Genomic DNA, 26,247 nt, shown 5'->3' on the forward strand with positions numbered 1-26,247 from the left:
CCTCCCCCTGCTCATGTCTGTGTGTAATGTATAGTAAAGTATGGCTAGTGTGTGCTGCATCTGCTGACATGCTGCATCCTCCTAATACACATGTGAGAGACACAGACATCAGCTACACATGAATCTGACATGTTCTGCTATAACATGGCTGCCTGCAGCTGTTGTATCTCTCCTATACACACACAGGCTGCAGGGGGTGTGGCCACCAGCACCAGATAGCACATCATTATACAGCCTCACATCATTATACAGGCTGTCAGTCATGCACTGGGGTTGTGGCTGTGCCTCCCACTCATGAATAGAGTGGACAGCTTGAATATGCTAATGACTCATTGGACATTTCACAGGTCATTTGCATACAGCTTTAGGACCTCATTGCTTAGGTTTACAGGCATGTAGAGGGACAATAAAGGGATAGAGGCAATGCTCTCTAATGGCAGTTTATGAAAATATATTTAGTTTAGGGGGGTTATTTTGCATGACGGGTTCTCTTTAATTTTGTGGAAGAAATGTATTTGGCGCTTATTGGGAGAGTATACAGATGCTAGTGTATAAGGTTCATTATTAAGCATGCATATGATCACTACATATCTGCCTGCTACGTCTCTCAGCACTTTGATTTCTTGATATGCCACTGATGCTTTTATGGCTATCGCTACCTATATTCTCCTGAATATAGATTATGTCACATGATAAAGTGTGAGCGTCCTTCCATATCTGTGCTCTTTTGTAAGGACTATTAAGTCCTTTGGTGTTCATGGATAACACTTTTATGCCCATGGGACACTGGGTTTAACTGCTTTAGAAATTAAGACATATACAGGTGAGTGCTCCTGAGGAGCCATCTGGATCTTGACATTACCTCCATACCCTTTGAAACTTAAGAACTTAAAGCCTGCATTAGATCTAAGTAACAAACATGGCAGACAACAGATCCACCTGAAATTTAAGAGAAAAATAAACATTGCGGCCATTCTGCCGCACAATTTGGGGAGTACTCAACAGTTCGTGCAGCTAGTTACCAGTCTGGTAGTTAGTGGCACAATCGGTAAGGGCCAAGACCGCTCTGCAATTTCATTTTCTTCCCTTTTCTTTCACCCCTGCTGTGTGCCAGTCATCTTCTACTCTTGGCGGTAGGGCTCTTTGGCGTTGAGGCGAGTTGTCGGGAGGAAATCCCCATTTTTCCAGGAGCTTCAAACCTTCCTCCGGAGTCTTGATCAGTGTTGTCGTGCCGTTTCGGGTGATAACCAGTTTGACTGGGAATCCCCACTTGTACGGGATCTGTAAGTCTCTGAGTTTAGCTGTAATAGGCTGGAGTTGCTTCCTAAGCCGGAGTGTAGCTGCTGAGAGATCAGTGTACAAGGTGATATCATGAAACAGCTGTGGGAGGTTTCTCTTCTTTTTCACCGCCAACATCAGTCTTTCTTTAGTTGTGTAGAAATGAATGCGAGCTAATACGTCTCTAGGAACTGTTTCATCCAAATATCTCAGTCTCGGTAGCCTGTGAGCACAATCGATGCACAGATCTTGTGTGCTATATTCAGGCAGCACTGCTCGCATTAATCTTTGTAGATACGGGGTCAGCTCGCTCTGAGGAACAAGTTCCGGAATACCTCGAAATTTGATATTATTTTGGCGGGACCGATCCTCTTTGACAGCTATTTTTGCTTGGAGTCTATTGACCTCCTCTTCTGAGTTATAGTGAGCATCTATGAGCTCGTTATGTGACCGAACCATCTCTCCCATCTTTTCTTCTGTGTGGTGTGTTCTTTGTTCTATTGCCTCAATGTCTGCTTTAATGGGAGTCAGCATTTTGTGGATATCACATTGAAAAGACTGGCGCCATGCTATCCTCATGTTTTTCATTGCTGATTCAGTTAGTACCTTGCCTGTTGTTGGAAGTTGCTCCAAGGCATCCCGATGAGTAGGGGAAGCGCCCACGGGAGTTTCCTCCTCTGTCGGCTCTCTTCTCTGTTCCTCTGCTGCAGTTGTAGGTCTGTTGGAGGAGACCTGTGCCGAGGGAGAAGGTGGCGGCAGCCATATTGCTGAGTTGCTGCGACGCAGCTTATCTCTGCCTCGGCTCCGAAGTTCCCCGGTCCCCAGTTCCTCTTCCTTTCCAAGGCCAGAAGCCGGAGAGACCAGGGGCCGAGTAGGATCGTCTGCCGTGGTGAGCCTCCTCCTCTCTTTCCTCTGCCGTCTGCTGAGTCTTTTCGCGCGGGAAATTCTCGTGCAGATCGTCGGCGCCATCTTGGATTTGTTCCGGAGGAGTAGGAAAGTAGAATTCCGTGAGTTTACGGGGTTTTGAGATGTTCTTTCTCCTCTTTGTCATGTTCCCGAGTTGGTGAGGAACCTCCGTAGCTGTTTTGACGGGGTTTTGTGCGGTGGGTAGTCGCTTTCAAAACAGTCAGAGCGGGAGCCAACTCCTCACACGTCCATACAGACCAGTAACCAGGCCACGCCCCCTGATATTGTCTGAATTTTGATCGATACTTAAACAACACCAGAGATTCGTCAATTGCCAAATTTTTATAAGGCATATATACCTCTGCAAATTTTAAATTAAAATGCTTGATGAGAGGCTTAATTTAAAATAGCCGATCATGTCTGGGGTCACTTGCTGGGGGACATGATGGGTTGTCACTGTAATGAATGCAGCGCATTATACATAGGGGTGTCGTACAATACATTGGTTGACCAGTATGATCTTATTGTTGCCATTTTTTTACAAGGTCCATGTTCAGAAGAAGGCCCCAAAATATCAGCATTTCTGCCTGGTCAACTGGCTTCCACATGTTATCACAAACATAAAGTGCTTCAGGGTGTGTAGCCAAAAATTGAAAAGCGTACAAATTTGTTTGGAGGACTATTAGATTTTTAAAGTCTTCTGAGAAGAAGAACTTAATAAAATCTGCCTCACAACAGCCTGTGGTGTCGATCTTAACATCAGGCACAGACACAAAATCTGGAATTTGTAGGGCATATGATTCTGCGGACAACCAATCTGTGTCATTACTGTTGGTACTTGGCTGACTTTCACTCAGCCTGGAGCGCCTTACTACAGGCTCTTCGCTGTCACTAGATGACGCTGGTCACTGACAGGAGAAATCCCGGTATTACTGGTCACTATATGGACGCCGGTCACTGACAGGAGAAATCCCGGTATTACTGGTCACTATATGGACGCCAGTCACTGACAGGAGAAATCCCGGTATTACTGGTCACTATATGGACGCCGGTCAGTGACAGGAGAAATCCCGGTATTACTGGTCACTATATGGACGCCGGTCAGTGACAGGAGAAATCCCGGTATTACTGGTCACTATATGGACGCTGGACAGTGACAGGAGAAATCCCGGTATTACTGGTCACTATATGGACGCCGGTCACTGACAGGAGAAATCCCGGTATTACTGGTCACTATATGGACGCGGGTCACTGACAGGAGAAATCCCGGTATTACTGGACACTATATGGACGCTGCTCAGTGACAGGAGAAATCCCAGTATTACTGGTCACTATATGGACGCCAGTCACTGACAGGAGAAATCCCGGTATTACTGGACACTATATGGACACCGGTCAGTGACAGGAGAAATCCCGGTATTACTGGTCACTATATGGACGCCAGTCACTGACAGGAGAAATCCCGGTATTACTGGACACTATATGGACGCCGATCACTGACAGAAGAAATCCCGGTATTACTGGTCACTATATGGACGCGGGTCACTGACAGGAGAAATCCCAGTATTACTGGTCACTATATGGACGCTGGACAGTGACAGGAGAAATCCCAGTATTACTGGTCACTATATGGACGCTGGACAGTGACAGGAGAAATCCCGGTATTACTGGACACTATATGGACGCCGGTCAGTGACAGGAGAAATCCCGGTATTACTGGATACTATATGGACGCCGATCAGTGACAGGAGAAATCCCAGTATTACTGGTCACTATATGGACGCCGGTCAGTGACAGGAGAAATCCCGGTATTACTGGATACTATATGGACGCCGGTCAGTGACAGGAGAAATCCCGGTATTACTGGTCACTATATGGACGCCGATCACTGACAGGAGAAATCCCGGTATTACTGGTCACTATATGGACGCCGGTCAGTGACAGGAGAAATCCCGGTATTACTGGTCACTATATGGACGCCGGTCACTGACAGGAGAAATCCCGGTATTACTGGTCACTATATGGACGCTGGTTACTGACAGGAGAAATCCCGGTATTACTGGTCACTATATGGACGCCGGTCAGTGACAGGAGAAATCCCGGTATTACTGGTCACTATATGGACGCCGGTCAGTGACAGGAGAAATCCCGGTATTACTGGTCACTATATGGACGCCGGTCACTTACAGGAGAAATCCCGGTATTACTGGACACTATATGGACGCTGCTCAGTGACAGGAGAAATCCCGGTATTACTGGACACTATATGGACGCCGGTCACTGACAGGAGAAATCCCGGTATTACTGGTCACTATATGGACGCCGGTCACTGACAGGAGAAATCCCAGTATTACTGGTCACTATATGGACGCCGGTCACTGACAGGAGAAATCCCAGTATTACTGGTCACTATATGGACGCCGGTCAGTGACAGGAGAAATCCCGGTATTACTGGTCACTATATGGACGCCGGTCACTGACAGGAGAAATCCCGGTATTACTGGACACTATATGGACACCGGTCAGTGACAGGAGAAATCCCGGTATTACTGGACACTATATGGACACCGGTCAGTGACAGGAGAAATCCCGGTATTACTGGACACTATATGGACGCGGGTCACTGACAGGAGAAATCCCAGTATTACTGGTCACTATATGGACGCCGGTCACTGACAGGAGAAATCCCGGTATTACTGGACACTATATGGACGCCGGTCACTGACAGGAGAAATCCCGGTATTACTGGTCAATATATGGACGCTGGTCACTGACAGGAGAAATTCCGGTATTACTGGACACTATATGGACGCCGGTCACTGACAGGAGAAATCCCGGTATTACTGGTCACTATATGGACGCCGGTCACTGACAGGAGAAATCCCAGTATTACTGGACACTATATGGACGCCGGTCACTGACAGGAGAAATCCCAGTATTACTGGTCACTATATGGACGCCGGTCACCGACAGGAGAAATCCCGGTATTACTGGTCACTATATGGACGCTGGACAGTGACAGGAGAAATCCCGGTATTACTGGTCACTATATGGACGCTGGACAGTGACAGGAGAAATCCCGGTATTACTGGTCACTATATGGACGCCGGTCACTGACAGGAGAAATCCCGGTATTACTGGTCACTATATGGACGCTGGACAGTGACAGGAGAAATCCCGGTATTACTGGACACTATATGGACACCGGTCAGTGACAGGAGAAATCCCGGTATTACTGGACACTATATGGACGCGGGTCACTGACAGGAGAAATCCCAGTATTACTGGTCACTATATGGACGCCGGTCACTGACAGGAGAAATCCCGGTATTACTGGACACTATATGGACGCCGGTCACTGACAGGAGAAATCCCGGTATTACTGGTCAATATATGGACGCCGGTCACTGACAGGAGAAATTCCGGTATTACTGGACACTATATGGACGCCGGTCACTGACAGGAGAAATCCCGGTATTACTGGTCACTATATGGACGCCGGTCACTGACAGGAGAAATCCCAGTATTACTGGACACTATATGGACGCCGGTCACTGACAGGAGAAATCCCAGTATTACTGGTCACTATATGGACGCCGGTCACCGACAGGAGAAATCCCGGTATTACTGGTCACTATATGGACGCTGGACAGTGACAGGAGAAATCCCGGTATTACTGGTCACTATATGGACGCTGGACAGTGACAGGAGAAATCCCGGTATTACTGGTCACTATATGGACGCTGGACAGTGACAGGAGAAATCCCGGTATTACTGGTCACTATATGGACGCCGGTCAGTGACAGGAGAAATCCCGGTATTACTGGTCACTATATGGACGCCGGTCACTGACAGGAGAAATCCCGGTATTACTGGTCACTATATGGACGCCGGTCACTGACAGGAGAAATCCCGGTATTACTGGTCACTATATGGACGCCGGTCAGTGACAGGAGAAATCCCGGTATTACTGGTCACTATATGGACGCCGGTCAGTGACAGGAGAAATCCCGGTATTACTGGTCACTATATGGACGCTGCTCAGTGACAGGAGAAATCCCGGTATTACTGGTCACTATATGGACACCGGTCACTGACAGGAGAAATCCCGGTATTACTGGACACTATATGGACGCCGGTCAGTGACAGGAGAAATCCCGGTATTACTGGTCACTATATGGACGCCGGTCACTGACAGGAGAAATCCCGGTATTACTGGTCACTATATGGACGCTGCTCAGTGACAGGAGAAATCCCGGTATTACTGGTCACTATATGGACGCCGGTCAGTGACAGGAGAAATCCCGGTATTACTGGTCACTATATGGACACCGGTCACTGACAGGAGAAATCCCGGTATTACTGGACACTATATGGACGCTGCTCAGTGACAGGAGAAATCCCGGTATTACTGGTCACTATATGGACGCCGGTCAGTGACAGGAGAAATCCCGGTATTACTGGTCACTATATGGACGCCGGTCAGTGACAGGAGAAATCCCGGTATTACTGGTCACTATATGGACACCGGTCACTGACAGGAGAAATCCTGGTGTTACTGGACACTATATGGACGCCGGTCACTGACAGGAGAAATCCCGGTATTACTGGACACTATATGGACGCTGGACAGTGACAGGAGAAATCCCGGTATTACTGGACACTATATGGACGCTGGACAGTGACAGGAGAAATCCCGGTATTACTGGTCACTATATGGACGCTGCTCAGTGACAGGAGAAATCCCGGTATTACTGGTCACTATATGGACGCCGGTCAGTGACAGGAGAAATCCCGGTATTACTGGTCACTATATGGACGCTGGACAGTGACAGGAGAAATCCCGGTATTACTGGTCACTATATGGACACCGGTCACTGACAGGAGAAATCCTGGTGTTACTGGACACTATATGGACGCCGGTCACTGACAGGAGAAATCCCGGTATTACTGGTCACTATATGGACGCCGGTCACTGACAGGAGAAATCCCGGTATTACTGGTCACTATATGGACGCCGGTCACTGACAGGAGAAATCCCGGTATTACTGGTCACTATATGGACGCCGGTCACTGACAGGAGAAATCCCGGTATTACTGGACACTATATGGACGCTGCTCAGTGACAGGAGAAATCCCGGTATTACTGGACACTATATGGACGCTGGACAGTGACAGGAGAAATCCCGGTATTACTGGTCACTATATGGACGCCGGTCACTGACAGGAGAAATCCTGGTGTTACTGGACACTATATGGACGCCGGTCACTGACAGGAGAAATCCTGGTGTTACTGGACACTATATGGACGCCGGTCACTGACAGGAGAAATCCCGGTATTACTGGACACTATATGGACGCTGGACAGTGACAGGAGAAATCCCGGTATTACTGGTCACTATATGGACGCTGGACAGTGACAGGAGAAATCCCGGTATTACTGGTCACTATATGGACGCCGGTCACTGACAGGAGAAATCCCGGTATTACTGGTCACTATATGGACGCTGGACAGTGACAGGAGAAATCCCGGTATTACTGGACACTATATGGACACCGGTCAGTGACAGGAGAAATCCCGGTATTACTGGACACTATATGGACGCGGGTCACTGACAGGAGAAATCCCAGTATTACTGGTCACTATATGGACGCCGGTCACTGACAGGAGAAATCCCGGTATTACTGGACACTATATGGACGCCGGTCACTGACAGGAGAAATCCCGGTATTACTGGTCAATATATGGACGCTGGTCACTGACAGGAGAAATTCCGGTATTACTGGACACTATATGGACGCCGGTCACTGACAGGAGAAATCCCGGTATTACTGGTCACTATATGGACGCCGGTCACTGACAGGAGAAATCCCAGTATTACTGGACACTATATGGACGCCGGTCACTGACAGGAGAAATCCCAGTATTACTGGTCACTATATGGACGCCGGTCACCGACAGGAGAAATCCCGGTATTACTGGTCACTATATGGACGCTGGACAGTGACAGGAGAAATCCCGGTATTACTGGTCACTATATGGACGCTGGACAGTGACAGGAGAAATCCCGGTATTACTGGTCACTATATGGACGCCGGTCACTGACAGGAGAAATCCCGGTATTACTGGTCACTATATGGACGCCGGTCAGTGACAGGAGAAATCCCGGTATTACTGGTCACTATATGGACGCCGGTCACTGACAGGAGAAATCCCGGTATTACTGGTCACTATATGGACGCCGGTCACTGACAGGAGAAATCCCGGTATTACTGGTCACTATATGGACGCCGGTCAGTGACAGGAGAAATCCCGGTATTACTGGTCACTATATGGACGCTGCTCAGTGACAGGAGAAATCCCGGTATTACTGGTCACTATATGGACGCCGGTCAGTGACAGGAGAAATCCCGGTATTACTGGACACTATATGGACGCTGCTCAGTGACAGGAGAAATCCCGGTATTACTGGTCACTATATGGACGCCGGTCACTGACAGGAGAAATCCCGGTATTACTGGACACTATATGGACGCTGGACAGTGACAGGAGAAATCCCGGTATTACTGGTCACTATATGGACGCTGCTCAGTGACAGGAGAAATCCCGGTATTACTGGTCACTATATGGACGCCGGTCACTGACAGGAGAAATCCCGGTATTACTGGTCACTATATGGACGCCGGTCAGTGACAGGAGAAATCCCGGTATTACTGGTCACTATATGGACGCCGGTCACTGACAGGAGAAATCCCGGTATTACTGGTCACTATATGGACGCTGCTCAGTGACAGGAGAAATCCCGGTATTACTGGTCACTATATGGACGCCGGTCAGTGACAGGAGAAATCCCGGTATTACTGGTCACTATATGGACACCGGTCACTGACAGGAGAAATCCCGGTATTACTGGACACTATATGGACGCTGCTCAGTGACAGGAGAAATCCCGGTATTACTGGTCACTATATGGACGCCGGTCAGTGACAGGAGAAATCCCGGTATTACTGGTCACTATATGGACGCCGGTCAGTGACAGGAGAAATCCCGGTATTACTGGTCACTATATGGACACCGGTCACTGACAGGAGAAATCCTGGTGTTACTGGACACTATATGGACGCCGGTCACTGACAGGAGAAATCCCGGTATTACTGGACACTATATGGACGCTGGACAGTGACAGGAGAAATCCCGGTATTACTGGACACTATATGGACGCTGGACAGTGACAGGAGAAATCCCGGTATTACTGGTCACTATATGGACGCTGCTCAGTGACAGGAGAAATCCCGGTATTACTGGTCACTATATGGACGCCGGTCAGTGACAGGAGAAATCCCGGTATTACTGGTCACTATATGGACGCCGGTCACTGACAGGAGAAATCCTGGTGTTACTGGACACTATATGGACGCCGGTCACTGACAGGAGAAATCCCGGTATTACTGGTCACTATATGGACACCGGTCACTGACAGGAGAAATCCTGGTGTTACTGGACACTATATGGACGCCGGTCACTGACAGGAGAAATCCCGGTATTACTGGTCACTATATGGACGCCGGTCACTGACAGGAGAAATCCCGGTATTACTGGTCACTATATGGACGCCGGTCACTGACAGGAGAAATCCCGGTATTACTGGTCACTATATGGACGCCGGTCACTGACAGGAGAAATCCCGGTATTACTGGACACTATATGGACGCTGCTCAGTGACAGGAGAAATCCCGGTATTACTGGACACTATATGGACGCTGGACAGTGACAGGAGAAATCCCGGTATTACTGGTCACTATATGGACGCCGGTCACTGACAGGAGAAATCCTGGTGTTACTGGACACTATATGGACGCCGGTCACTGACAGGAGAAATCCTGGTGTTACTGGACACTATATGGACGCCGGTCACTGACAGGAGAAATCCCGGTATTACTGGACACCAATGTAATCACTGTCAGGAGAAATCAAAATGTTATTTAGTGACAGGATCAGTCTGACTAATCAGATGAGCTTGGGAATAGAGGGGGCACACTAAGGGGTTAATCGAACTCTGTGGGGGACACTGCAACAATGCTTCATTCTGATAGGAGGCCCAACAGACACCGCCTCCTCTCACAGTATACAGCTAAGATTGGTCAGTGACCTCACACTGACCAATCATAGCGACCGCCGGACAGGGAGCGCTGCGATTGGTCCCTAATCTGATGCCTGTGACACTCGGCTGTCTATGATGGATGACGAAAATGCACGTCCTGGAGCGGTAACATGCACCCGACTTGGATGTGCAATTTCATCATAGGTCCTGAAAGATTTAAAGGGGTTTCTAAAATTCCAATCCCCTAGTGATGTTTACACAGTGAAGATAATTTTTTTGTAATATTCAAGTGTGTGAGTGGGGACTCTCTGAGCAGACACTTCATGATCCCTCTGTGCTGTGAGCGGGGACTCTCTGAGCAGACACTTCATGATCCCTCTGTGCTGTGAGCGGGGACTCTCTGAGCAGACACTTCATGATCCTTCTGTGCTGTGAGCGGGGACTCTCTGAGCAGACACTTCATGATCCCTCTGTGCTGTGAGCGGGGACTCTCTGAGCAGACACTTCATGATTCCTCTGTGCTGTGAGCGGGGACTCACTGAGCAGACACTTCATGATTCCTCTGTGCTGTGAGCGGGGACTCTCTGAGCAGACACTTCATGATCCCTCTGTGCTGTGAGCGGGGGTTCTCTGAGCAGACACTTCATGATCCCTCTGTGCTGTGAGCGGGGACTCTCTGAGCAGACACTTCATGATCCCTCTGTGCTGTGAGCGGGGACTCTCTGGGCAGACACTTCATGATCCCTCTGTGCTGTGAGATGCTTTGTGATGACAATGTGCTTAGATTATCAAGGTACAGGGTTATATACACTTTAATTTACCTTCAGAACATTTGCTAGTATCGGTCACATAGAATGAGACAGATCAGAGATGATGAGATCCATGAGATGCATATTACTAACAATGACGCTCTCAGCCCTGCTACATGTCTGCTCTATCACACTTTCAGATCTGCTGTGCCTCCCTCCCCAGGTAAAGATCTTATCTGCCTGTAGCTTGTAGCTCTCCTCACAATGCGATATGTGTGTGAGCTCGTCCTGGAATGCAAAGGTAAGGGCCAGAGGCAGAGAAGAGCTCAGCTTAAGACAGAAGAATCAGATGTCTACTGACCCTTAAGTAAGAAGATCCAGGGTCAACAACAACCCCTCTCAAAACATTTCACCAGACACCCTCTACCACAACATTTCCTCCTCCTTAATTATCTTGTCAGTACTAGTAAAACAATCCAAGTCAAGTGCAACATCCCCACCGGGGCCTAGCCTTTTCTTGGGGCCTGGAGACAGCCGGGGCCCAGAATACCGGAGTGGCTGGCGGTTGCGGCCTAGGGCACACTGATGTCACGGTGCTTGGTATGGGGACTGGAGGGCTGTCCTACAGCCTGGCATCTCTCCAGCGGTGGTGTGTGCAAGAAATATGGAGCGAGAGGCTGATGTACTGGTTCTCCCTGGGGCAACCCCTGAGTGTCTGTAAGATAAGTCCCTGGGTAATGGATGGTGAGCCCGTGGTGGTAACAGCCTATCCAGGGATCAGACGGAGGAAATGGTCAAAAGCAGATTTTGGATTCTGGTTACTGGAGTGGTCATGGAGAGGGGTCCACAGGAATAGTTCACAAGCCTGGTAGTAGATGCTCGGATAACTGAGGTGGAGCTGTGTCCAAACTGTGGAAACTGCAGCTCTGGGTTAGAGTCTTCCTGGGATTGGTTTCTGTGACAGCACTGAAGGTGTACTGAGCACTGTCTCTCTCTCTCTCTCCTTAGGATAAGGACAAACTCTGAAGGGTTACATTGTCCCATTTGAAGCTAGTAAATCTGAATAGATATGCTTATGTACACGGCATCAGAAACCTTTCCCAGTTCTTACAGGTGCAATATGGGCCATCAGGGTGAGATAATCATCATCATCGTTTTCACTTTGCACTTCAAAACTTCCATTTGCCGGATCTTTTGACAGAACATCTGATTGTTCTCTGTCGCTGCACGACATGACGGATAAAATCTCATGGCCGATGGTGGAGATTGTGACATCACCGTCTCTCGCGCGTCGCTGGCAATGTTGTTCTTGCGCATGTTTTGCAGGAGACCTTGTGACGTCACCATCTCTCTGTACTCTATATAGGAAGACCATTAGAGGCGGGGACATGAATAAATTATATAGTGGTGGGGCTCTGCAGAGCACGTTTTGCTCATTTGCATATTTTATACGTTACATTTCTCCTAAATGCGACTGTTGCAAATTAGAAAGAGTTTGACTTTAGCATTAAACTCTCCGCCTCCTTGACTTTTTACAACTAATTTACATCACGCTTCAAAGTAGATTTTTTTGGCTGATGCCATCAATGTCGGCCACGAAAGAAACCTGATGTAGAAGGTGTTTTACAACATTCTGCTAGTGGGTTATTAGTTTCTGATTCCAGGATCCCTTTAAGTCTCCAGGTTATATACAGGATAGCTTCTTTAGGTTTGTACTTAAGTTTAATTTGTATGTAAGTTGGAACTGGTATATTTTATAATTGTAACTCGAGGGGAATTTTTTTTTTATCCCAGCGACAATTGTATTTACAAAATTTTGTGCTGTCATGGGAACAAGGATTATCAATAAAACCTTCCAGGTGATGATTGCAGCCTGGGAGCGTCACCAGAGGGCAGAGGGGTCGTCTGTAGCTAGGGGTCGTCTGTAAGTCGGGGACAGTCTATTTATATATTTATGGTTGAATTTGTTACATACTATATCTTTATACCAACGTTATTAATATTGTAGGACTGAGGGTTATAAAACTTTTGTAATAAACAGTTTTACATTTTGTAATTTTTGATATAATCTCAGCTGGAGCCATGCCTGTGGCAGACCGTGATTTTCCTGCATTATCTTAACCCTTTCACGGCCGGCCAGCAGGGAGAGGGCTCGCTGATTGAACCCTCCCAATACGTGATAGATGTCAGCTGTATAACGCCAGTCAGTCGAGGCTCCAATCGTAGCAGTTAACCTGTTAGGCGCCATGTTCGAACACGACAATGCCACCAAATGAGCACGCTTCTGGGCTCTGCCAGTTGAGGATCCCTGTGAGGGGAGCTGATTTAGGAGAACAGCGGACATGTGTTTCAGCCACCGGATCCCACCATAATGCCGTCACCACGCTCCTCCACGCGGTGAGGGCTGAAGCCACGTTTGGCTCATTTATCTCACTCTCTTTAGTAAGTGGATGTCTTGGAAATATTTAGGGTTATGAACTTATTTACAGCCCCGTGGTGCAGCTTCTGAAGGGAAAGGGTTATACTCTTTCTATACTGAGGGATTTTAACTAAATCTGTTTATCTTTGTCTCAATTGTTCTCTGGAATATGGATTGAGAAATCATCACTGTAACTCTCCAGCCCTGCACCACTAAGGTATACTCCTACATACAGTACTACTACTCCTATCCTGTATATATGGACACAGCACAGTACTACTACTCCTATCCTGTATATATGGACACAGCACAGTACTACTACTCCTATCCTGTACATATAGGCACAGCACAGTACTACTACTCCTATCCTGTATATCGGGGCACAGCACAGTACTACTACTCCTATCCTGTATATATGGACACAGCACAGTACTACTACTCCTATCCTGTATATATGGACACAGCACAGTACTACTACTCCTATCCTGTACATATAGGCACAGCACAGCACTACTACTCCTATCCTGTATATCGGGGCACAGCACAGTACTACTACTCCTATCCTGTATATATGGACACAGCACAGTACTACTACTCCTATCCTGTATATATAGGCACAGCACAGCACAGCACTACTACTCCTATGCTGTATATCGGGGCACAGCACAGCACAGCACTACTACTCCTATGCTGTATATCTGGGCACAGCACAGTACTACTACTCCTATGCTGTATATCTGGGCACAGCACAGTACTACTACTCCTATGCTGTATATCTGGGCACAGCACAGTACTACCACTCCTATCCTGTATATCGGGGCACAGCACAGTACTACTACTCCTATCCTGTATATATGGACACAGCACAGTACTACTACTCCTATCCTGTACATATAGGCACAGCACAGCACTACTACTCCTATCCTGTATATCGGGGCACAGCACAGTACTACTACTCCTATCCTGTATATATGGACACAGCACAGCACTACTACTCCTATCCTGTATATATGGACACAGCACAGTACTACTACTCCTATCCTGTAGATATAGGCACAGCACAGCACTACTACTCCTATCCTGTATATCGGGGCACAGCACAGTACTACTACTCCTATCCTGTATATCTGGGCACAGCACAGTACTACTACTCCTATGCTGTATATCGGGGCACAGCACAGTACTACTACTCCTATGCTGTATATCTGGGCACAGCACAGTACTACCACTCCTATCCTGTATATCGGGGCACAGCACAGTACTACTACTCCTATCCTGTATATATGGGCACAGCACAGTACTACTACTCCTATCCTGTATATATGGACACAGCACAGTACTACTACTCCTATCCTGTATATCGGGGCACAGCACAGTACTACTACTCCTATCCTGTATATCTGGGCACAGCACAGTACTACTACTCCTATACTGTATATCGGGGCACAGCACAGTACTACTACTCCTATGCTGTATATCTGGGCACAGCACAGTACTACCACTCCTATCCTGTATATCGGGGCACAGCACAGTACTACTACTCCTATCCTGTATATATGGGCACAGCACAGTACTACTACTCCTATCCTGTATATATAGGCACAGCACAGTACTACTACTCCTATGCTGTATATCGGGGCACAGCACAGTACTACCACTCCTATCCTGTATATATGGGCACAGCACAGTACTACTACTCCTATCCTGTATATATGGACACAGCACAGTACTACTACTCCTATCCTGTATATCGGGGCACAGCACAGTACTACTACTCCTATCCTGTATATCTGGGCACAGCACAGTACTACTACTCCTATGCTGTATATCGGGGCACAGCACAGTACTACTACTCCTATCCTGTATATCTGGGCACAGCACAGTACTACTACTCCTATGCTGTATATCGGGGCACAGCACAGTACTACTACTCCTATCCTGTATATCTGGGCACAGCACAGTACTACCACTCCTATCCTGTATATCGGGGCACAGCACAGTACTACTACTCCTATCCTGTATATATGGGCACAGCACAGTACTACTACTCCTATCCTGTATATATAGGCACAGCACAGTACTACTACTCCTATGCTGTATATCGGGGCACAGCACAGTACTACTACTCCTATGCTGTATATCTGGGCACAGCACAGTACTACCACTCCTATCCTGTATATCGGGGCACAGCACAGTACTACCACTCCTATCCTGTATATCGGGGCACAGCACAGTACTACTACTCCTATCCTGTATATATGGGCACAGCACAGTACTACTACTCCTATCCTGTATATATGGACACAGCACAGTACTACTACTCCTATCCTGTATATCGGGGCACAGCACAGTACTACTACTCCTATCCTGTATATCGGGGCACAGCACAGTACTACTACTCCTATCCTGTATATATGGGCACAGCACAGTACTACTACTCCTATCCTGTATATATGGACACAGCACAGTACTACTACTCCTATCCTGTATATCGGGGCACAGCACAGTACTACTACTCCTATCCTGTATATCGGGGCACAGCACAGTACTACTACTCCTATCCTGTATATATGGGCACAGCACAGTACTACTACTCCTATCCTGTATATATGGACACAGCACAGTACTACTACTCCTATCCTGTATATCGGGGCACAGCACAGTACTACTACTCCTATCCTGTATATCGGGGCACAGCACAGTACTACTACTCCTATCCTGTATATATGGGCACAGCACAGTACTACTACTCCTATCCTGTATATATGGACACAGCACAGCACTACTACTCCTATCCTGTATATCGAGGCACAGCACAGTACTACTACTCCTATCCTGTATATATGGACACAGCACAGTACTACTACTCCTATCCTGTATATATAGGCACAGCACAGCACAGCACTACTACTCCTATGCTGTATATCAGGGCACAGCACAGTACTACTACTCCTATCCTGTATATATGGACACAGCACAGTACTACTACTCCTATCCTGTATATATAGGCACAGCACAGCACAGCACTACTACTCCTATCCTGTATATCGGGGCACAGCACAGTACTACTACTCTTATCCTGTATATCGGGGCACAGCACAGTACTACTACTCCTATCCTGTATATATGGGCACAGCACAGTACTACTACTCCTATCCTGTATATCGGGGCACAGCACAGTACTACTACTCCTATCCTGTATATATAGGCACAGCACAGCACTACTACTCCTATCCTGTATATATGGGCACAGCACAGTACTACTACTCCTATCCTGTATATATGGGCACAGCACAGTACTACTACTCCTATCCTGTATATATAGGCACAGCACAGTACTACTACTCCTATCCTGTATATATGGGCACAGCACAGTACTACTACTCCTATCCTGTATATCGGGGCACAGGACAGTACTACTACTCCTATCCTGTATATCGGGGCACAGCACAGTACTACTACTCCTATGCTGTATATCTGGGCACAGCACAGTACTACTACTCCTATCCTGTATATATGGGCACAGCACAGTACTACTACTCTTATCCTGTATATATAGGCACAGCACAGTACTACTACTCCTATCCTGTATATATGGGCACAGCACAGTACTACTACTCCTATCCTGTATATATGGAAACAGCACAGTACTACTACTCCTATCCTGTACATATAGGCACAGCACAGCACTACTACTCCTATCCTGTATATCGGGGCACAACACAGCACTACTACTCCTATCCTGTATATCGGGACACAGCACAGCACTACTACTCCTATCCTGTATATCGGGGCACAGCACAGTACTACTACTCCTATCCTGTATATATGGACACAGCACAGTACTACTACTCCTATCCTGTATATGGGGCACAGGACAGTACTACTACTCCTATCCTGTATATCGGGGCACAGCACAGTACTACTACTCCTATCCTGTATATCGGGGCACAGCACAGTACTACTACTCCTATCCTGTATATCGGGGCACAGGACAGTACTACTACTCCTATCCTGTATATCGGGGCACAGCACAGTACTACTACTCCTATCCTGTATATCGGGGCACAGCACAGTACTACTTCTCCTATCCTGTATATATGGACACAGCACAGTACTACTACTCCTATCCTGTATATCGGGGCACAGCACAGTACTACTACTCCTATCCTGTATATCGGGGCACAGCACAGTACTACTACTCCTATCATATATATATATATATATACGGTCAATAACTACATTGTGCACGTAGATTCAGCACAGGAAACGCTAGAATGTACGGGCTGCTCACCTACATCATAGTATCAACCCCGGAGAATTTGCTGATACCAGAGAGAACTAGAGGCACCAGCACCTACCTGAGCCACAGCTGAGGACCTGCGATGATGTAAGGGTCATGTGACCAGTACGTGGGGGCGGAGCTCAGTGGCTGGAGGACCTGTGATGATGTAATGATCATGTGACCAGCACATGGGGGCGGAGCTCAGTGGCTGAAGGAGCTGTGATGATGGCTTTAGCATGGGTCCTTCCAACATATACAGGCCCTAACCTGAATATAACTACTATAATACTGGCCCCTATGTACAAGAATATAACTACTATAATACTGCCCCCTATGTGCAGGAATATAACTACTATAATACTGCCCCCTATGTACAAGAATATAACTACTATAATACTGCCCCCTATGTACAGGAATATAACTACTATAATACTGCCCCCTATGTACAAGAATATAACTACTATAATACTGCCTCCTATGTACAGGAATATAACTACTATAATACTGCCCCCTATGTACAGGAATATAACTACTATAATACTGCTCCCTATGTACAGGAATATAACTACTATAATACTGCCCCTATGTACAAGAATATAACTACTATAATACTGCCCCCTATGTACAGGAATATAACTACTATAATACTGCCCCCTATGTGCAGGAATATAACTACTATAATACTGCCCCCTATGTACAGGAATATAACTACTATAATACTGCCCCCTATGTACAGGAATATAACTGCTATAATACTGCCCCCTATGTACAAGAATATAACTACTATAATACTGCCCCCTATGTACAGGAATATAACTACTATAATACTGCCCCCTATGTACAGGAATATAACTCCTATAATACTGCCCCCTATGTACAAGAATATAACTACTATAATACTGCCCCCTATGTACAGGAATATAACTACTATAATACTGCCCCCTATGTACAAGAATATAACTACTATAATACTGCCCCCTATGTACAGGAATATAACTACTATAATACTGTCCCCTATGTACAGGAATATAACTACTATAATACTGCCCCCTATGTACAGGGATATAACTACTATAATACTGCCCCCTATGTACAAGAATATAACTACTATAATACTGCCCCCTATGTACAGGGATATAACTACTATAATACTGCCCCCTATGTACAGGAATATAACTACTATAATACTACCCCCTATGTACAGGAATATAACTACTATAATACTGTTCCCTATGTACAAGAATATAACTACTATAATACTGCCCCCTATGTACAAGAATATAACTACTATAATACTGCCCCCTATGCACAGGAATATAACTACTATAATACTGCCCCCTATGTACAGGAATATAACTACTATAATATTGCCCCCTATGTACAAGAATATAACTACTATAATACTGCCCCCTATGTACAGGGATATAACTACTATAATACTGCCCCCTATGTACAGGAATATAACTACTATAATACTACCCCCTATGTACAGGAATATAACTACTATAATACTGCTCCCTATGTACAAGAATATAACTACTATAATACTGCCCCCTATGTACAAGAATATAACTACTATAATACTGCCCCCTATGCACAGGAATATAACTACTATAATACTGCCCCCTATGTACAGGAATATAACTACTATAATATTGCCCCCTATGTACAGGAATATAACTCCTATAATACTGCCCCCTATGTACAGGAATATAACTACTATAATACTGCCCCCTATGTACAGGTATATAACTACTATAATACTGCCCCCTATGTACAAGAATATAACTACTATAATACTGCCCCCTATGTACAGGAATATAACTACTATAATACTGCCCCCTATGTACAAGAATATAACTACTATAATACTGCCCCCTATGTACAGGAATATAACTACTATAATACTGCCCCCTATGTACCTTCCGGACCCGGACCGGTCCCAGACTCATCGGTCCATCGTGATTTCTCCCGGTGGGTCATAGGGTTAGCACAGGAGGAGAGACTCCATCTTGGAGCACATGTCACTGCTTCAACAGCCAGTGTCCTAATACCAGGAACCACCGGCCCCTGCCTAGCACCCAAGTCAGGAGACTAAAGCCCAGAGCTGAGATCCACCACCAGGACTCAGCTCCATTTCTATCAGCCCAGCCCGAAGCTACTACCAGGCTGCGTGTAACCTTCCTGTGGACCGGCTTCCACCAGCTTGCGGAATCTACTGCTGTTTTGTTTGGCCGTTGCCTGCTGTTGAATAAAGAACTGTAAGTTGATTGGCATAACGTTGCCTCAGTCTAATCCCTGGACAAGGTTGCTTACCACCACAGGCTCCCCATCTATCATCCAGGGATGCAACCTACAGACACCTCAGGGGTTGCCCCAGGGAGAACCGGTACATCAGACTTTCAAAGATATCAGGAAGATCTTATGTAGAAACAATTCTTCTTTATAAAATATTCTTTATCCGCGGAATCCGGTTTCCCTACCAGTGGTCTAGAAGCACACATTAGTGTGCTGCCCAAACAGGGCAAAGACCCTTCATTGCCAGCCAGCTATAGACCCATCTCCCTCATAAACGTCGATGTTAAGTTATTCTCTAAGATATTGGCAGAAAGGTTGGCCCCCCATATCCCGTCTGTGATACACACGGATCAAGTCGGTTTTGTCCCAGGTCGTGAGGCTCGTGATAACCTGAATAAAACCATTCTCCTGATGTCTCACGCGCAAGACGCGGAAAAGGCCTTCGACCGGGTCCATTGGGGTTTTATGGAGGCTGCCCTTAGACAGATAGGGTTGGGGCCTGGATTCCTGGGAAAGGTCCTGGCGTTGTACACGGGTCCTGTAGCAAGGGTAAGGGTTAATGGAAACCTTTCCTCGTCATTTCCAATTAAAAATGGCACTAGACAGGGGTGCCCGCTCTCGCCCCTCCTGTATGTCATAGTGATGGAACACTTAGCTACAGCTATCCGGAATAATCCTAACATTCATGGGATTTCAATGGGTTCCAGACATTGTAAGGCGGCATTGTATGCGGATGATCTGCTAGTGTATGTTTCACAGCCGAGGATTTCCTTTCCCTCCCTTATCCAGGAGTTTAGGAAATATAGTGCGGTCAGTGACTTTAAAATCAATTTCACTAAAACTGAAGCTCTAAATATATCTCTACCCAATTCCGAGGTTCAGCATATCAAGGATAACTTTCCCTTTCACTGGCGGCAGACCTCTCTTGGATACCTGGGAGTAGTGATCCCAACTGATCTGTCTAAACTTTTCGCTCTCAATTACACACCATTACTGGAACGGACACTAAAAGATCTCCAGACATACGATCGCAGGAAACTCTCCTGGTTTGGTAGGATAAATGTCTTGAAAATGGACGTGCTCCCTCGCTTTTTATATATCTTCCAGGGCGTGCCGGTTCTACCCCCCCTGAGTTTTTTTCGGACCCTAAGATCCGCCATGTTAAGATTTATATGGGGTACCAAGCGCCCTAGGATAGCCTGGAAGACATTGATCAGACCAAAGATGATGGGGGGGGGGCGGGCCTTCCCGATCTTCGATTATACCATCAGGCGTCCATACTCCTCAGACTCCTAGACTGGACGTACAATGTAGTATCCAAACAATGGGTGGCGATGGAGCAGTCCTGCTCCTCGGCTCTTCTCAAATTACTGCCGTGGGTTCCTACGGGAACTTTCCCTGCCCCAGCCCCTCAGGCGATCCTTCTTAAGGACGCTATGCGCCTCTGGAGGTCTTTGGTCGCAAGGAAATCCCTGTCCCGAGAACTTAGTCCTCTCACCCCGATTTTTCGAAACCCAGGTTTCCGACCGGGAATGGCTAAGTTGTCTTTCTTGGGCTGGGAGGTTCTTGAAGACCCACGAATGTACGATCTGTTACAGGGCTCCCCTCTGCCATCTCATGGGGACTTCTCTCCACGTCAGGGTCGCACAGGTAGCTCTTGGTTCGAGTTCTCCCAACTGCGATCTTTCATAGTAAGAGCCGGTGACGGAGCGGCCTTTGCTAGTTCCCTTACAGCCTTTGAGGGATTATTTCGACTGGACTCTGCTCCCCCCCATGCCATCTCCCAAATATATTCCATGTTAACAGACGACTCCAAGACTTCTGACCTCCCATTTGTACGAAGCTGGGAACGCGAGCTCGGGGCCCCCCTGAAGCAGGAAGATTGGGATAAGTCCTTCCTATTCACTCATAAGATGTCCTCCGCCTGCGCTGCGCAGGAAAAAGGTTATAAGATTGTGTCACGATGGTACCGGTTTCCGACGGTGCTGCACTTAGCCTTCCCCTCTGTCTCTGATACCTGTTGGCGCTGTGGATCAAGCAGAGGCGATATGTTACATGTGTGGTGGAGTTGCGAGACCCTTAAGCCTTTCTGGAACCAGGTGTTTGACATGTATCGACGAATCTCGGGCAAACAGGTAACTGCCTGCCCAGATGTAGCGCTCCTTTCAGTACTTCCAGGCCAAATTGGAGCTCAAAAGAAAGATATACTGCGCTTTTGTCTAATTGCAGCCAGGGCGGTCATACCTCGCCACTGGCGATCCACCACATGCCCCTCAATGGCTGAATGGGCCCTGGAAATGTCTCATCTCTTTCGCATGGAGGAACTCGCTGTAATTACCCCGGAGGCTCACGAGAGCTTCTTGCATATATGGTCTCCATGGCTGAGCTTCAGAGAATCACAGGATTTTAAGGTTCTCTTTGAGGCTCAGGCCACCTGAGGTCCCTCTGGCCCCCCCTTTGGTGATAAGAGTTGTCCTGCATAGGAGGATGGGAATTCTCAACTCCTATGGCTATCTCTTTATCCCCCATCCCAACCCAAGTGAGGATCCCATTATGCCCCCCCCCCCTATTCCCGGGTGATATCCCCTATTTGTTCCTGCGTATCGTCTTGTGTATTGTTTGATGTTCCTTTCTGTTTTCATGTACACTCATGTTATTCGCTTGTTCATTTCGGATGTTTAGTCCATTATTAGTCTTTACCATTATATGATGACCCAATAAGAGCAGTGATAGATCTCGCTAAGAAGAGCGAGGGTCTGGTTATGTTATCATATAGTAATGGCCCCTCTAGGATCAGTTCCAGCCCTCCCATCTCTCTCTGTACAAGAGGCTTCTCTACCCCAAAGGGGTTTTTCGCTGTGTGATAGAGGAATGATTTGGACTGACACATACCGTATGTAATTTGTTAAGCTTATTTTTATAAGTTTATAAGTTTTTTATTGTAATGTGTTTTGTGTTTATATATTGTTCAATAAAACTGATTCAACATAAAATATTCTTTAAGCATTGACACAAGGCATATGTACATCACCATTCTTCAGCTAGCATGCCCTAGTCCTTATAGCAAAAGTCCACGCTCAGATTCTCATGGCTTCACGGAATCACCGAACGCCTGGAGTATCCTGTGACGTTTCGGAGGGAGTTCCTCCTCCTTCAGACATGCGCAGTGATGATTCCTTATGAAATAACTAAGTATAATATACATATTCTCCCAATAATTACACATATCCTATACCCAGACAGACACTTCCGAGAATGTAATGCTAGCGACATTCAGTGGTTAATCTTACAAGAAGTGACACAAGAGAATGATTCTAAGAAGAGACTTCTCCAGCGAGAGGTTTATTGGATCACTAAACTTGATACATTATATCCGAGTGTAATTTTAGTGTATTTTTGTAATTCATTAAGTCTTAAACTTGTTGTTTGTACTAGACTGACAGAATGGGCCTCCAGACCCCGTAGAAAGGGCTAGGCCCCGGTGGTGGATGCATGAAATAGACAAGAAATTCAATCTACCTCCAAATTGTGGAAAATATGCTTATACTCCAATGATTTATGCTTGTTGATTATTCCTGAGGTTTTGTAGGAGTGATTCACACTGTTATCCAAATACTTCAACAAACATAAAAACAAATGCCTGTCCGGCTCTGACTATACAGCAGCATATACTTCTATCCAGCGTCCCATGGACTGTCCACACAACTAGCCCTGCCATCCAAAACAACTACAAGATTTGTGACGGAGAATACACGGACACAATTAACCCCCCCCCCCCCCTTGCTTATAGATTTACTGTGCAGCCGGGGGAGGAGCGACACATTATACTTTATCTGTGGCCGCCATTCCCTGACTGCTCCCCCACCTGCACACACATATATATGTATATATACAGTGTATTCCATGGACACACATACACCACATTACACATACATTATTATTATTGTATGATTATACAAAGCATCAAAAAGTATACAAACAGCAGAAAAGCCATCGCAGAGGAAAAAAAGAGCCTCAGCACCGACATCAGGTACAAATCACCAGGAGGTTTTATGTCTAGGAATAATTTAATGAGTTAAATCTTCATTTTCTCTTTAGCATTTCCCACAATCCAGACAGGAAAAGGAATTCTTCGGCTTCTTCTTTAAAATGTAATTTCTCTGTAAAAAAAAAAAAAGCAGAAGTGCGTATCTTTTTGTGATTGTGAGTTTCTTTCAGGTGTGAGTTTTCTTGTGTGTAACAAGATTTGACGCATTTGTAAAACTTTTTCCACATTCTGAACACAAAAATGGTTTCTCTCCTGTGTGAATTCTGTCATGAACAACAAGGCCAGATTTATCCGTAAAACCTTTCCCACATTCTGAGCACGAGTAGGGCTTCTCCCCTGTGTGCACTCTTTTATGTCTAAAAAGATTTGATCGGTCTGCAAAACCTTTCCCACATTCTGAACATATAAATGGTTTCTCCCCCGTGTGAGTTCTCCGGTGATCCTGAGCAATGGCTCTGGTATTAAACCTCTTCCCACATTCGGAACAGGAATACAACTTCTCTCCGGTGTGACTCTTCTCATGTTTAACAAGATGTGACTTCTGTGTAAAACATTTCCCACATTCTGAACATGGAAATGGCTTCTCCCCCGTGTGGCTTCTCTTGTGAGTTACCAGATGTGATTTCATTGTAAAACATTTCTCACATTCTGAGCACGAGTATGGCTTCTCCCCTGTGTGCACTCTTTTATGTCTAAAAAGACTGGAGCGGTCTGTAAAACTTCTCGCACACTCAGAACATGTAAATGGTTTCTCCCCTGTGTGAATCCTCAGATGATCCCGGAGAACGGGCTTGGTATTAAAACACTTCCCACATTCTGAACAGGAATATGGCTTCTCTCCTGTGTGAATTCTCTCATGATTAACAAGATGTGACTTCTGTGTAAAGCATTTTTCACATTCTGAACATGGAAATGGCTTCGCCCCCGTGTGGCTTCTCTCGTGTATTACGAGATGTGATTTAATTGTAAAACATTTCCCACAATCTGAACATGAATATGGCTTCTCCCCTGTGTGAATTCTTTCATGTATAACAAGATCTGATCTATTTATGAAGCATTTCCCGCACACTAAACAAGAATATGGGTTCTTCGCTGTGTGAATTCTCCGGTGTCTAAACAGACTCGAGCTTTGTGCATAGTGTTTTCCACAATCACCGCACTGAAACCTTTTAGGAAATTCCGGACCTTCACTTCTGGGGGCAATCTGTAATTGGTCAGGGTAAAGCTCCTTATCATTTTGGGAGTTACATGACAAATCTGTGCTGTACAAATCTCCATCTTCTACTTTATGATTTTCCACGGAGTTCTCACAGAGACTTTCTGTAACAATTTAAGGGTCTTTAGAATTTTTTTTTATTAAACAAAAATAGAACCCAATCAAAACTTCACTATTAGTGCATTATGAATAATATCTTATAATAATGATAAAATGTACAATATAATTACAAAGATATAATATTATATTACACAGCTTTATCTTAGTAATCTTAGAATTAGCACAAGGTGTCCAGCTCTCAGGCCCCGCACCTCCTAGATGAAGACACTGACTATGTGTGAGAGCGGCCGCTTTATGTATCCGGCGGGTGACACCCCTTCACCGCCCACTACGCCCACATTGCATGAAGAAATGTCATTTACATTAAATTAATAGATTTATTTTTGTACAATTAGGTAGAGAGTGAGACTATTCCCAGCAACAATTTAATTCCACATCTATGTAAAACAGTTTGGTTAGGGTTACTGGTTCTGGTACTGCATATACATATTAATACATATTAACCCTGTCACCCATAATTTCGGCACAAGGAGATGTTACTAAAGTAAGCCGTTCCTAGTGCTTAGAGTGATAGCGTTACCGGAGGCATCTAACACTGCGGCGGAGTACAATGTAATTGTCAGACCGCTCGCAAAGCGGTCCGATGTATTCATGAGGGGGCGGTCCGAGGCGCTGCCTCTTCCCCGGACTGCCCCGCTCGCTCCATAGGGTGGCGGTGACTGCCGCACATCATGCAGCAGTCACCGCCCCTAACCACGCCTCCTCACGCGAGCGGTCCGATGATTACATTGTACTCCGATGCAGTGTTAGATAGCGTTACCGGAACACTGCGGCGTTTGATCAAGCACTGGGAGCTGCGCACTTTAGTAACATCTCCTTGTGCCTA

General features: G+C 46.2%; 1 protein-coding gene across 1 annotated transcript in view; it reads right to left on the reverse strand.

Moving 5' to 3' along the window:
• Positions 1–23,349: 23,349 nt before the first annotated feature.
• The window catches only part of LOC140085303 (uncharacterized), a 37,506-nt gene continuing 34,608 nt past the window's right edge, over positions 23,350–26,247 (reverse strand). The window contains exon 8 of the mRNA XM_072126520.1: positions 23,350–25,405. Within this exon, the coding sequence (XP_071982621.1) occupies positions 24,252–25,405 (1,154 nt within the window). The 3' untranslated portion in view covers positions 23,350–24,251. The remainder of the gene's footprint in view (positions 25,406–26,247) is intronic.

This window comes from Engystomops pustulosus, chromosome 1, assembly GCF_040894005.1.
Source record: "Engystomops pustulosus chromosome 1, aEngPut4.maternal, whole genome shotgun sequence".
Classification (NCBI taxonomy): Eukaryota; Metazoa; Chordata; class Amphibia; order Anura; family Leptodactylidae; genus Engystomops; species Engystomops pustulosus.